Here is a 14,946-nt window from a genome sequence, read left to right as displayed (position 1 = left end):
TGACATATGATTTTGACAATTGACAATTTATTTATCAGATGCTGTTCAGGTAAATACATTGTACAAAGGCATATTTTTCACTACATAGTAGAGTAGGACATATTTTTATGACAAGCTATAAAAAGGCATGTTTTGGACCACATAGTATATTGGACATATTTTTAAAAACATGGTCTTGAATTGCAGTACAGAAATGTCCTGCAGGGAACAGAGAGAGTTGTGCTGGGAACACTGGTCACTTGGAAATTTCCAGTCCTGTATTGACCTATTGAGGAACAAGAGGTTTCACAAATGAGCATGTTTACTTCAATTCCTAACGTAGCCTGTTAAATTAAATCAATTCTTTGCTCACTTTTGAATTGAGAGACTGCTGCAGCAGCATCCGCAGCTCGGTGTTCTGCTGCTTCAGGCCCTCAGTCTCAGGGATGAGCTCGGAAATCTCTGTGAGGACGTGATGGAGCTGAAATTGCAGAACGAAGCAGAACGTTCACATTAGACCTCAAGCAGAAGCGCATGGGTGAGTCTTCATGCAGTTGATGCTCACAGGTGCTGCTTCAGTACGTGTTCAGCCGCCTCCCACAGCTGGACTCTGTCCTGGGGGATAATGTTGCCCATATTCTCCCAGTAGCTTTTATGCTCTGAACCATCCCAGGCCTCAAAATCCAGCAGGCTGCTTTGTTGGTGGGATAAGGTCTCCCTTAAAACGCAATAATGGAATATTAATCACATATTCACTGAGGAAGGTGTAAGTACTGACAGTGGGAGCCAGTCATAGTACAGTGGTCTGACCGGGACAGCATGTGCTCCTCAAAGAAACATTTCAGAGCAGGTATGATGTGATTGGGGTCGATGAGGTCAGACGACAGATTAGTCATAGACTCCACTGCCTCTGTCGGGTCACTGGGGGCGGCCGGATGAGCATCCTGCAGGCAGAGAAGAAGAATAATCATCCATTTACAAGCACCTTGTGTCAGATCTGAGGCGGCGACACTCACCTCAGCCTGCTGTTTGTACTTTAATAAGAAAACAGCCAACCTGGGCAAATCCTCCTCCTCAACGCCCAAAGACTGCAAAGGGAAACGTGTTGGGACACAGCACAGGCCAACAGCTCCTTAATACAAAAGTGTGGGTCAGTGGTGTATTTGTGTGGGGGCACGAACTCACAGAAATGAGGGAGCCCAGCTTCACTACACTCTGTTCTTCTTTGTTTAGTGGAGCGAGCAGCTTCAGGAGTTTGTCTTCCATCAGGAAGCCCTGGGGCAGGAAGGAGATTCATTTTCATTCTCATTATTATGGACAAGCTGAATCACTAGAGTTGCTTAATAAACTGCTCTGATGCGGACGTTTCTTACTGCCTCATCACACAGCAGCTCCAGCACTTCCTTCAGCGTCTCCGCCGACACCTCGCTCCGCGCTCCGGCCCCGTCCTCGCGGTCCATGGCGCCGGCGCTCGCAACCTGAGTCTCCGTCGAGCCCCGTTCCCCCCGTAGCCCCCCGCGGAGGTCACGCGAGGCCGCTCCCAGGACAAGCCCAGGTGCTGCCTGCAGATCAGCGAGTCGAGGAGCAGGGCCCTGTCCGCCAGCTGCTGCACCTCCGCGTCCATCATTGACCACATCTCCTTACACTTCCTGGCGTCGGCGGATGCAGAGGATCTGCAGGGAGTAGAGCAGGGGTGAGGGTGGAAGGAATCGAACCCCGTCCCCGATGCTTCAGACCAAAGACTCACTTTGTGATCTTTTGCATGCGTTCATATTGCTGAATGTTGCGGCTGTGGCCCTCCGACAAGTACCAGGTCCTCTTTGCAAACTCTTCCTTCTGATTAACATACTTCTTATTGAGGTTCGTCAGCTTGGTCCTCAGGCTGAGGAACAAAGGCAACAAACAGGAAATGAAAATGATGGTATTTAAACTCACAAAAGCTGACAAATTATGGCATTTGTGCTCCTAAAATGCATAAATATGAATCCTCCCTCGCGGAGGAGAACTCGACCCCAGGTCATCCCTACCTGACACTGCTCCTCAACCTCTGCTTCCAGTTGCTCTGGTGCTCCATCACGTCGTACGACGGCTTTATTGCTCTCAAGCTCACAAGCACGTTGGCGCCCTTCATCTCCTGCTGCTCCCTCTCCAGAGCCTGCGGAGGTAGAAACCCGCCTCAGGCCGCGTCGCCGATGAACGCTCGCGCCTTAAGTGCTGCTGAGACGCGCGTTGGGCTTCATGAAAAGCCGTGAAACCTGAAATGAAATATCTCGTTGCGCTGGACGTGGTGGGCTGCGGTCATGTTGACAGCCTCCAACATCAGACTGTGAATCGTGTTTTCATACTCCTCCACTTTCTCCTTCCTCTGCATCAGCCTCTCCATCTGGACAAAGGTCGGGTGAAAAATATGAATAAAGATAAAATACTGAAAGCTGACTTTGCATGGGTGTATTTTTTAGTGCAGCGGTTCTGACCTCTTTCTCCCAAAGTTTACTTGTGCGCTCTTCCCATTCAGCTTTGTCCGCTTTAAGAAAGACTTCGACCTCCTGCTGATAAGTTCTCTGCCAGCAAAACAAGTACAACCGTTAATGGGAATGTGACTTTTTTTTGTTTTCGATATTATTATTTGTTATATAAAGGTGCTTCTGGTCGTACAGTACCTGAATCTCAGTCATCTCCTCCCTGTAGGCTTGGATCAAAGCCTTGTTCTGTTGCTCCATCCTCTCCATCATCAGGTCCAGCTCCTCCGTGTGCCTCCTCAAATCCTTCACGTAACGATCGTCCGCAGCTTTCAGCTCCTGTTCAGGGACAGATTCCATGGAGGAAGTAGTAGGAGTTCGTGCCATACGTTTAGCCGGGGGGGTGAATGAACGACTACCTGTTGCAGGTCGCTGATGAGCTTCTTCTTATTCGCGATGAGAGCGGAACACTGCTGCTGCTGGCTGTTGAGCGCCTCCTGCAGCTCCTGAGGGATCACCTCCTCCTGAGCGATGGACCACCCTCTGATGAGCTCCTCACACTGCTCCTGACTGGACCGGACATCATTTTCCAAGCGCTCCAGCCTGGCAGAGACAGGGATTCGGATCAGGGTTGGATTCTGTGCTGTCGGCGCGCTCATCGACCAGAGGACGGTGCTTTTTGAATTGCCTGATTCTGCGAGCCTCCTCCAGCTCTGTTCTTCTCATCAGCTCTTTGGCATCGGCTGCAGTTTGAATGTTGGTGACCAACGCTGTTAAATCCTGCTGCAGGTTCTTTATCTCTGAGGAGTGACCTGATGGGATGAAAGTTTGGTTCGTGGTCATGTTATGGCTGAACAAGCCCGACTTCTGTACTTTCCTTGCAGGAGCTTTACGTGTTACTACACAGCTGTACCAGTGGCTGATACCTGTTCACCTCCCTCCATCTTCTCCTCCTGAGGCCTCTTCTCCCCGGCTCCTCACTGAACTCATTCACCTCGGCCACTGTGGAGAACCTGACGGTTCATAAAGCAGCTGAATTCAAGCACAGATCACATGGAACGATAACAACACTCCTATTAATGAACAGAGCGATAAATTGTATGGTTTAGTTTGTGCAACGGTGTTAAACCTGCGGGAAGATAGTGACGTCATTACCTCCGCTTAACGTCCTGACTTGTTTCATTTGGCTCCACGTCAACTTCCTCCATCATGTCGTTTAGTTGATAGGTTCCTGGGGAAATGTAGCTGTGCAACTTATGAAGAAGTCGAATAAAGGTATGAAAAGCAGCTGTTGGGTCCCGTCGCTATTTGTTTGGCTAATGTTGCTATGGCGACCCCGTTGTCACAAGTGTGACGTTCAGGGGCCTCTTCGAAAACTTGAAATTCTACGGCCATGTCAAAATAAAAAAATAGATCTTAAAAACTTGGTTCTAGATTTTAAACTTGAGACTTGACACTCGCGCTCTTCTTGTTCAGTTTATAAATTTGTGTCCACTTAAATGGGTAGAAACACCTGCAGTCACTACGTGGGTCATTTGAGTGGTTCTGCTGCCGTCTAGCGGCAGGGGTATGACACAACCTGCTTGTTCACAACAAGACACATTAAGCGCTGAGGTTTGCCGTCTCACTGTTATTTTTGAATTCAAATGGTTTTGACGATTTCTTGTAATGATGACTACAACCATTCATGCAATAAATCAACAAAAAACAAAACCTAAATTAATTAATTAAATTATTATTCATTATAAATTATTAAACTTACTAATTAATTAAACACAATATGCCATGTAGATTATGTATTGAATTAAATTGCCAAAAAAATAAAAGCGTTGCTACTTTAGAGCCAGAAGACCCGTCAGCTTTGGTGTCATTTTCACATCCTGACCTCAGATGGCGCTGCTGCCTCGTGATCAAAAGTCCACTCGGGCTCCACAACTAACATAATTATTATGGCATTTCTGACAAAAGGCACGTTTCAAAAACATGCAGATGAGCAGCCAACACTCTCCCGCAGCTCACATGTACTCAGCCTGGACCTCCGATGAATAACGTCTCCTCAAGCTGATGGCAAGACGGGGGCGCTGGCACAAGAGCGAAACCAGACGTGGGTCAGATGTTCTTGCCCTGAAGAGTCCCCCCCCCCCCCCCCCCCCCCCGTGTTCCCTGTCGGCTGCCAGTCCTCACCCCGACCCTGACCCCCCGCGGCACCTCGCCGCTCTCCTCGGCCTCAAGTGCCCTCAGTCGCTGCTGCCACAAGGGATGCAAGTCATGTAGCAAAGGTTTCTGACATATGATCCAACATCTGTGATGTCACCAACAGCTGACGTGTCATAAGACCTTTGTGAAGGAGGGGGGGTGAGATGAATAAGGGAGAAGGCCTTATTTTCAACAGGCCCTTAACAGGAACGCTGAATAGTTTGCATCAAGCTGCTGAGATTACCAACTGAATGACTGCCATTAGAGAGTGATTCTATAATCTATCATAATACCATAATCTTGGGATTGTCAGACTTTGACCCCACTTGCAGGTGTATAATAAGCCCCATTCACTTCACATGTGCTCCGTGAGAGAGGCTGCATGTGTGTGTGTGTGTCCGCTAATTCCTGCCCCCAAGAGCATATGTTTACTCCTTGTTCAACAAAGCATCATATTCATTGCTCGGGGGTTGAGAGGTGCGTAATCTAAGCCTGACCTTCAACCAGTTAACTAACTGACAGCTTAGCGAGTTGGTGCCGGTGCTTGCGTAACAATTTAAGCCCTAACTAACAGTTTCTTAATATTGCCCTAACGGAGGAGACGTGTGCTGATTCATAACACGGGCTGCACTGGAGTGAACACAAAAGAGAAGGAGGGTTGGACAAGACGGCAGAGAATTCAAAGGCATTTAGTCTAGAGGAGCCGGTGACCTTGTCAAAGAGCAGCAAAATAGTCATTTCACAAGAAGTAGATTTATTAAATTAACAGAAGGCCAGATTCAGAAGCAACATAATGAGCATCCAACTACGCTTCTATCAAATATGAAATGTTTTGGCCTTGTCTCAAGGGAATTTGCGCAAAGAGAACTGTTTTTGCCATCTGCTGGAGCATCTATTGCAAACAGGGACAACATAACCCTGTTGCCTCTAAATCTTCCACTCAACTATTTGATCCTTTAAATATTAAGTAAGAGTGAGGGACGTTGCAACATTACTGCAGCAGGAGAGAGAGGGGAAAAAAGAAAACCTCTCGCTCGATAATTGTTGTACGCCTAAATAAAATGAACCCAAGGTCTGCGCCCTGGATGCAGAGAAGGTCCCAGGAAAGGTGGGTGTCGCCATTAACCACTAGAACGTCAGCGTTCCTCGGTTCCCAGCGTCGCTCCCACCTGGGTTTTAGAAAAGTCAGCCATAAGTTCACACACGATGAACGCTGCACAGCTCGGGTGGAAGAGGTGAACGAGAGCACGGCGTTGCTCAGAAAGGTCCGTCTTGGGTCCACGCTTGCTCAGTGTGGTAGTGAGTTAGTGATAATTCAACTTTGTCATTTAGAATCAGACTTTTCATAGCAAACACACACACATTTACCAGAAAGCTTTCAGTCTCCCATAAAACAACACAGCTGTGATCGACAACGACTCCAACACAAACTGTGGCACATTCTAACACTTTAATCCAGCGGATAATATCCCAGCCTGGACATGAGTCAGTTTACAAAATCATATTAATTTCTTCCACATAAACTGTCATACTTACTGTAGAATTACTTCGCTCAGTCATTTTTACAAATCAAAGCTCTTTGTGGGTGGATTAGCAGCACAATGGATTTCTGTGGCATTAGGCCACCGTTACTAGAAGACTGCACATGTCAGGTCAGCGAGGAAGGAAATCAGCTGCCTGCGTTTATTATACTGTGAGAGAGGATTCGTGATTTCATCTTTTTTTGCCATCAGCCATAAAGCTGTGTAAAAGATTCAAATTCCAACATGTTGCCAGCAGAAACATAGCTTTGTGGTTGCAGTTCACTATGCAGCATATTTAATTGATTTGTGCAAAAGGATCAGTTAATTAATAGATAAATATTGAATTCATTTATTCGCCATCACCAGAAAATGTGTGGTTGAATACGTGTTCGCTCCAGCTTCATCTTCCACCTCCTCCCACGGGAGAAGCCGAGGCTCAGCAATCAAAGCTGTCATTCCTGGAGCCCGGACAGCGCCGCGCACGAGCCGCTCGACGCCCTTCTCCGTGTTTCCATCCGGATCATATGACTCGGCGTACGCGTAATGCGCTTAGACCCGCTGATGGCCAGCGGTGGCTGCGCTCCACAAGACCAAAAAGCCAGGGGAGTTTAACGGATGTGTTGCTGCGATTATTCGGCCAAGTATCTTTATCCCACATTTAGATTAGCCGCTAATGACGGAGGGGGAGCCTTGTTGCAGGGAACACAGGGCTGCATAAGCTGAGAACAAGGAGCGTGTGTGTGCAGGAGCGGCCGCGGCCGCAACACGGGCTCATTAGGCGCAAGGAGGGCGCGCGCGCAGCGCAGCTGACGGACAGATGTTCGGCTCCTCAAGTCTGTGCTGCAAATTCATAGACTCTAGGTTTCTGTGGAGACTCATATTCTTGTGCAACTGATCATATTTGTATTTATATGATTATATCTTATACAATCCATTCACAACAAAGTGTACTTCATAAAACAAAATTGCTGTGTGCATTAATTTTAGTTAACATAAAAAGACATTCAATGCTTGTTTCTTAATATCATGGATACAAATGCAAATGTGACAAGCTACAAGTAGACATATTACACTCAGTGATTGTATAAATATATTTATTTGCTTTGAATAAACTAAATTGTCGCCGGCAGAAAACCTGTTGTGATTAAATTACAGCACATGAAGCTCCGCGTCGTGATAAAAATACATATTTGTGCTCGGTCCGTCCAAATTAAGCTTTTACGTGACTTCACGGCGAATTTGTTTCGAATAGGCAAATTCATCAATGCATCACTCAGCTCATAAAGGAGACTTCGCATCATGAGCCATTACAAGCGCTTAACAAATTAAGTTAAACATCACTGGAGGATGACAACAAAGCGCATTAAAAGCTTTATGCAACCACAAAAACTGACTAGAAAACAGGCAGCGTCACAGTGTGCTACTTTGGAGTGCTCTTACATTATGTGCGTTGTCTTTATTTACTCCCCCACCCCACTGATGTGCACCCCCCTCTTCTTACAGCAGATACATGTCACCACTAATGGACATCAAGTGCTTCCTCTTTGCAGCTCTCTTCTGGACATACATTAGAGACAGAAAACCCATTTATCAAGCCATAAATAGAGCACATGCACACACACACACTCACTCTTTCTAGTGACAGCTGTGTGTCTCGGGCTCTGGGACGCGCTGAACAACCTGAAGATTGGCAACGGGTTGAAAGGAAGGAGAGACCTGACTGAAGATTGAGAGCATAATGTGCAGCAGCACGAAAAACACATGATTAGCTTATAAAGTTAGGAGGAGGCTGATGCCGACGTGTGTCTGGAGTCATCAACATACAAATCTGTGTCAAATTTCACAATACAAAGCAGTTTAATAATTATTGCAGTAAAGTGCTGACTCAAGTAATTAGTACACAGTATGTACGCAACGGAAAGCTGAATTCTCAATTTAAATAACAAAACTGTTTGTCAGGAATAGTTGGTCACGTACAAAAGAAAATGCTTAATGTGCATTAAAAAACTCAAACATATTTCACTTCCAGCTTCATTTACTTTGATCCTTGAAGTCCCACGAACACTGACGGGTGGAAGAGCCCATAAAACGTCTGCCGAGAGCTCAACCTTTAATTTGAGGTGGGTCAAACCTCTGGCTTGTGGCGGCGAGGAGTCAAATCTCGCCCCAGCTTGTAACATTCATTGACAGAACATCCTCCAGGTGAAACCTCTCCTCCTCCTCAGTTCAGTTTGTCCTGGATGTTCATCAGACTCGCGTACGACTTCGCTCGCTTGGCTGTGAAGAGAGAATCAAATATTACTATAAATGTTCAGCAGCACCGTCCTCCATTTGTATGGAGTTTATTAATCATCATCACAGCAATGTGCACTTGACCATCGCAGGAGGTTCTTTCACTGGCTACTTACTCTGCCTTGGGAAATGCCCTTTGCCACTTCAAGGTTACTTGTCATTCACCAACACTGAGAATAATCCTCAAACCTTGTCTATGATCCAGAGGTTTGCTCACTAATCTTTAGAACAACCTAGAACAGCCCCACCTCCGGCCAGATCCCAATATCACAGTCAGTCAAACCCCTCCCTCCACAAAGAAGCCCTCAAAGCCCTGTCAAAAAATCTGTGTGTGTGTGTGTGTGTGTGTGCGTGTGTGTGTGTGTGTGTTTGTGTGTGTGTGTGTGTGACAATGGCCAAATTAAGCTGGTTACTCACGGTGTATGAGCTTGCGTTTCTTTTGTTCGGAGTGAAGGAAGCTGCTCAAGTAGAAGATGATGGGCAGAAAGAGCATGAAGCTGGAGACCGCGATGACAGGCACCGTCTCCTCGCGACTCAGGGAACAAGCAAAGCTCTTACTCCACAGTCTGCGGGTCAGATTCATCTGAAACACGGCAAAGAGACACACGCAACACAAAGCTCAGATCAGACCACCAAAAATATGCAACAGTCCTACTATTATACACTATCAGGGTCAGTTTTCAACTAAGAAGAGGCCACACAGACTAAGTTCTAACCACAGTTTGTGCCTTTCTCAACTGTAGCTCAGTCTAAAGCTCAACTTTAGGTATGACACAAACACCAGTTAGAAGTGGGTGATCACCCTTTGGCTATTTTTTTATTTTTCCTGTAGGGGGTGCAGGTTTATCTCTTCCCATTCAATACTTACAGCATCTTCTATGTCAATGCACAGAGACTGGTTCTTCTCCATTCCGCTGTAGAGTGCATTCAGCCCTTTGTATGTGGCCCTGCAGTTTTTACACAGCTCCGTGTGATTCCCCTGTGAGCAAAAACAGAGAAACCCAGAGCTACTGCACCTTCTGAGCATGAACCCTGATGCATGCATCATCTCCTAGTGTGTAACGAACCTCCTGATACTTCTCAAAGCAAGTGAGGGTTTGGTTGAGCGCGGTCGTGAAGTACAGCGTGTCGTTGGTCAGGCTCCGATTCTCAGTGACACATTCTGCACAACAGAAAAAGAAAACAGGTTAAAAGTATGCAAGTATTTAAGTGGGATTTTTTTTTATTTGCCTGCAAAAAAGCCCAGATTCTGTTTCTATTTCATTGAGGACTTACTGTCACAACGAGCCTTCTCCCACAGGTCTTTCAAGCTGCTGTAGAGGGAATAAACCACCATCACCCGGTCACTGCGCAGGAGACTGTCCCTGCAGCTCACGTTACCAGGACCCGTCTGAAACAGCAAAGTTTGACTTCTTTTGAAAGGGGAGAGAGACCGGACGATCACGCGAAGACAACGATTAAACGTGCCCCGATGCGTTCACGGCAAGTCAAGCAGACGAATTGAGTTTCCTCAAATGTCACCAGCGGTCACATCACAAGACTCGTGACTCATGAGAGGATTGTGAAAAAGGCCTCTCCTCTGTGTGGAGGCAGACTGGACACAGTTTAATGGAGACTACAACACAGATTGTACCTTGTCTGTGATGTTAGCGTAGATGTCGACGACGCTGCCGTAACTCGAGAAACAGTTCTGGCACATCTTGACGGGTCGAGCAGCGGGCACCAAGCAGTTCACGTAGGCGACGTATCGCTGTCCAAATGCGTGAAGCAGCTCGATGCAGTAGTCATTGATCTCCAGGCCTTCTGGGAACGAAGACAGTAAACTGGGGGAGAACGACGAGTCCAAACGAGGTCCGACACCAGAGCTGCGCTCCGAGGCAGCGGACGGAGCTGGACGGCTCGACGGAGAGATCCGTAGAAATTGGTCCGCTGGGCCTGAAGCTGTGATGACTGTTCCATCGCCGAACACAAGAGAGTAATAAGTTAACGAAAATAAAATAAAATACCCACAGTTTCTATTAGGAGACATGGTTGAAAACACTAGTAACAGCATTTGTTGTTCTTCTTTCGCTCTGCACAGCTGATTTCCTGGTTCCAACGTGATCATGTGACTGGGTCTGAAATCTCGCGAGATCTGGTAACTGCATCGTTAGTTCAGTAACAAGAATTATCAGTATATTAAATTGCCTAAATATTAATATCTAAACAATGTACAATTTAATATATTTACATAATTCTGTGATCTATATTATTATAATGATATTAAAAATAATAACGTCGTTTTTATATTATAAACAAGGTAGAATGGATGTTATTTACATTATATTGAACGCCACTGCATCCTTTGTTGAAGGTAAATCGGTAGTGTACAGAGTAGCCGTTCCTCCTGGTCGACTATTTGCGGGTTTTTGACACCATGCAATTTTGCAATGTGCGCTCGGCTGAGAACAAATAATCACAGAGTCAAGGTAAACGATCTGGGCTCCAATCCTGATTGTGATAATTGTCAAAAAACCCCTCGAATCAAGCCACCGCAGTCAATGGTCGTTAATGCGAAATTAGTGGCTCTTGATAACTTGCAGGCCGCATCAATTCCGCAGTCATCAGAGCCTAATGAAACAGGGGGAGGGAGAATATGCGCAGCATTAGAGACCTATTCTGATGCCTGCGCACAGCTCCAGTTGTAAATGTGGATTCTGGCCCCTAATGCTCCTCTCACTGCACATGGCAGCGGCAGCTTATTAACTCTTCTTCTCCTGACCAGAGTTCACCTAATTGTTCAGATGTTCCCCACTCCTTTATTATATTTCCAGCGCGTCTTAGAGAAAGAAGAATGATTACAAACCAAAACCTTTTATAATAGTCTAGTCCCTCTTTAACGTCTTGTGTCTTGTGTGTAGCTTACAAAAACACATTTAGTATATTTTTGTAATTATTGTTGTTATTATAGCCTAATTCATGCATGCAGCCATAAAACGTATAGTTCCAACTCTGACTGAGCCCATCGCACTGATCTGCGACTTAATCAGCATCTCACCCAGTAAAATCGGCATATCATTAGTGTTCGAGCTGACCGTTATTGTCAGATGGCGGAAAAATGCCCTCATTAGCATGTGATAGATAGAGAAACCAAAAAATCACTAATTAGGCGGGTAAATTAGATGATACTGATGACGAGAGCCCTTCAGAGGAAAGACTCGTTCCCAGAAGTCCTCTTGATTTGGAGCACGATAACCACGAAGTGAAGGAACTGGTCAGAGGACGATGTGTATCTATTGATTAACACTCAAGCAAATCCTCAAGTCCTGTATTTTAAGTCCTACTTAAATTCCTCACTCTGTCTCAAACGAAAAAAAGCGAGACGTGTGTGTGGAAATATAGACTATTGACATGATCCGCGCTTGTACCTGTAGCTATATCTGCGTGTTTGCGCATTTTGGAGCGCGGGTGCGTTCCTGCTTGTTAAAGTCTGAAGCGGGTCAACTATAGAGGGGTTAACTCCAACCACTTTAGCCTTAAACTTGGCTCTTGGCGTGGGGAGAGAAAATAGCTGTAAAGTTATGCAGAAGTTATTCTTCATCCCTTGGGCCGTCCCTAATCCGCCAAAAACCTCATTCATTCATCGGAGAACTGTGCCTCCTTTCTTGTCCCCTCCTCTCTATACAACATAAAGTCAGACTGCATTTAATGGTTATGTCGGGATGGGAGAGGGGCTTTCTTCTGCCCCTTTTCTCCAGAATATTGCCCTTTTCGTCGTGTGAGTCTCCCAACCCGCGGGGACCCCCATATTCTTCCCTCCGCGTCTGACTCGAATCACAAACTAACCCTGATTTTCACCACTTTGCTGGGAATTGCGGGGAGTGATAATAGAGATTTCGCTTTCATTTTATACGCTTGACTTGGTTATTGTTGCTTTTCTCCTCTCCCGTGATTCTCCCCTTCTGCAGGGATTAGCCCTGACTTCGCCGCTATACTGGCCGCCGAAGTGCCCCCGAGCCCCGGGATGACAATTGACGCAGATCAAGGCCCGGCCTATTCTGCGCCTTTGAAAGGAACCGATCTGAGTCGGGTTTGAATGAGGGAGTTTTAAAGGAAGAAACGGATGCTCCTCGTTTTTTTTAAGGCATTTCCCACAAATGAACTGTTCGAATCCAGATCACAGTTGTTGGGTTTGTTATGGGATGTTGATGAAAATGCTTTTGGTGCATGGCCACTTGTTCTTGTTCCTGCATATAATAATAATTTACAGTGTCATCATCACCAAACAGAGTAATGAAAGCAACTTTCCTTCTTTTGCACCATATTCTCAATGCATTTGACCCAACTTGCTTCGGTGTCATGCATCAAAGTGCTGCAGAGACTTCATACGTTCCGCGCTGGTGATGTGGGTGGATTCAGAGGTCGTGTCGGGTGCAACAGGTGTCTCGGTGTCTGTCAGCTCCACAGGCGTCAGATCCGCTCGCCACTTACAGGTCACGGGGAGCACGTCACATGCGTCCGCCGCGTCTCCCTCGGCGTCCGCGCGGCGTCGCGAGGAGTTAATCCGCGTTGCCGCTGCGTTGTGCATTCTTCCGTGGGCCCGAGTCGGAGTTGCGCTGGGACCCGAGCCGTGCTCGAGTGGAGGGGGATAATTAGCAAACGGACCGCTTTGACTTCCTCACCGCTGGCTGGCTGCAGGGGACAGGCCCTCGCCCCCATCGGCCGGACCACTTCTCATCACTCCTGAGAGGCACAGACGTCTTGTTCCATAACAAGACACAAAACTGACTTCTTTCAGCTCCAGTGAACTGGACATAAACCCCGACTGACAGCCTCCAGTGCCCAAACAGAACAGAGGGAGGACGGGTGGGCCGGGACGGACGACAGGAGAAGAGAGGGGGGCGGCGCAGGGCGCACTAACAAAGTTTTAATTCACAGATGTTGGCCAAGATTTTATTTTCCTGGTGAGTGAATTCCTCTTGAGGCCGTCTATCACTTGTGTGAGCTCGGCAGTGAAAGCGTGAAATGCTGTAAACGTAATGGGCCGCGGGTGATTGTTTCTGACAAGCAACTAAACACATTGTCCCTCCCCTCAAATTAGTCCCCCAGGGGGAGGTGGGGTGAGGGGTTCATGTCCCAGGAGACACACAGACAGGACGGCATGTGACTCTGAGCAGCTCATCTGGACCAGTGTGTTCCACTGGAGCTAAATGTGTGAATGTAGTATAGAAGAAGCATGAATCAAGTCTAAAATCAAAGTAATAAAAAAAAATGCATTAAGATTTAGTAGACTTTTATCTAAATTAATTCAAAGTTTGTTTCTTAACAAATGTCTGTTGATATTAATAGTTTACTGCTTCCTAATATAACATTTTAGTCTTTTCCATCATGTGCCTTCACTGCTTTTTATGACTTTAACTGTGTTCAGATTTTAAATTTGCAAATGATGTTGAAAATTACAGCCAAACATCTCATTAAATGAGTTATTTTACATGAGTGGTGACTCAGTGGACTACGTTAATATGGTAATAAATTGTCTTAAAGTGAAGTTTGTCCACGCTCTGACACCAAACTAAGTCAGGGGCCGTGTGCTAGTCGGCCATGTTCTTCACTGTGGGCCTGTGAATAGGCCGTTAGCTAGTCAGTCAGGGAGAGGTTAGCTTTACAGCAGGCCCTGATTTGTGAACGACGCAGTGGGAGGAGTGGCGGAGAGCTCGGCGTTCAGGAAAGCCTCTCGTGGGCCACAAGAAAGGGATTTGGCCCAGATGCAGGCAGAGATGTTAACTTTGAGTGGCCCCTGTGGCTCGAGCTCAGCACCCCCCCTCCTACTTCCCAAGCCCCCAGGTTGCCTTTGCATGACATCATCCCCAAACTATGCCCCCCATACCCATGTGAATCTGAGCTGTCACAATCGGCAACCCCCCCCACCACCACCACCATTAAACTGTACTGCAGTGCAAACCCATACGTTCCCCCCCCCCCCCCCCCCCCCCCCCCCCCCTCACTCTCTCACTCTCTTCTTCAACCAATCTCCTCCCTTCTTCTTCTTTTTTAACCCCCAGAAAGGCATTGTTTGAGTCAGGGCTTGATCAAAAAACTGTTGCCCGCCAACCACAGGGCTTTCTGTAAATTCAATAAGGCCACCTTAAAGATTTTCCTAATTAATGGATGACATCTTTGGCTGGAGGAGAGGCGAGGCATTCTGCTCCAGCTCGCTCTTTGTTCGCCTCCTAATTAACTTTCCTAGGTCACTCAGGTCCCCGCAACCTGAGAGTGAAGAGCCCCCATTGAGGAGGGAGTTGTAAACTTACTTTTTTTGCCTCGGCACTTAAAAGGGGAAAGCAACTATGGGGAACAGAAAATATCCTATTTAAGTCCTTTGTGAGTGAACTGCTTGCACATGTTCCAATAAAGGAAGTCTTCTAAATAAGCTGCCATGTTGCTCTCCTCTCCCCCTTTTTCTCCCTTATACCACCTCTTTCACTCCCAGCTCCACAGAAAGGTTATGAATGATAGCT

At 46.7% G+C, this 14,946-nt stretch overlaps 2 protein-coding genes across 2 annotated transcripts; both read right to left on the bottom strand.

Moving 5' to 3' along the window:
- Positions 1 to 7: 7 nt before the first annotated feature.
- On the bottom strand, positions 8 to 3,281 carry drc1 (dynein regulatory complex subunit 1 homolog (Chlamydomonas)). The gene is given in 14 exon segments (XM_029142105.2): positions 8 to 265; positions 353 to 697; positions 790 to 923; positions 996 to 1,067; positions 1,165 to 1,254; positions 1,353 to 1,510; positions 1,513 to 1,652; positions 1,727 to 1,861; positions 2,007 to 2,137; positions 2,243 to 2,362; positions 2,454 to 2,540; positions 2,640 to 2,777; positions 2,858 to 3,041; positions 3,127 to 3,281. Coding segments are annotated over 13 exon segments (1,701 nt in total). The 3' UTR covers positions 8 to 265; positions 353 to 540.
- A 3,953-nt stretch (positions 3,282 to 7,234) lies between these two features.
- Positions 7,235 to 10,573, bottom strand: ostm1 (osteoclastogenesis associated transmembrane protein 1). The gene is made up of 6 exons (XM_029141330.3): positions 10,083 to 10,573; positions 9,725 to 9,839; positions 9,517 to 9,611; positions 9,318 to 9,428; positions 8,867 to 9,032; positions 7,235 to 8,434 (listed from the first exon to the last, which is right to left on the bottom strand). The coding sequence occupies exons 1-6, from the start codon at positions 10,554 to 10,556 to the stop codon at positions 8,379 to 8,381; spliced, it is 1,017 nt and encodes a 338-aa protein (XP_028997163.1). The 5' UTR covers positions 10,557 to 10,573; the 3' UTR covers positions 7,235 to 8,378.
- Between the last annotated feature and the right edge of the window lie 4,373 nt (positions 10,574 to 14,946).

The sequence above is a fragment of the Betta splendens genome, chromosome 24, assembly GCF_900634795.4.
Source record: "Betta splendens chromosome 24, fBetSpl5.4, whole genome shotgun sequence".
In the NCBI taxonomy this organism is placed as follows: domain Eukaryota; kingdom Metazoa; phylum Chordata; class Actinopteri; order Anabantiformes; family Osphronemidae; genus Betta; species Betta splendens.
This window is presented reverse-complemented; position numbering and strand designations above follow the sequence as displayed.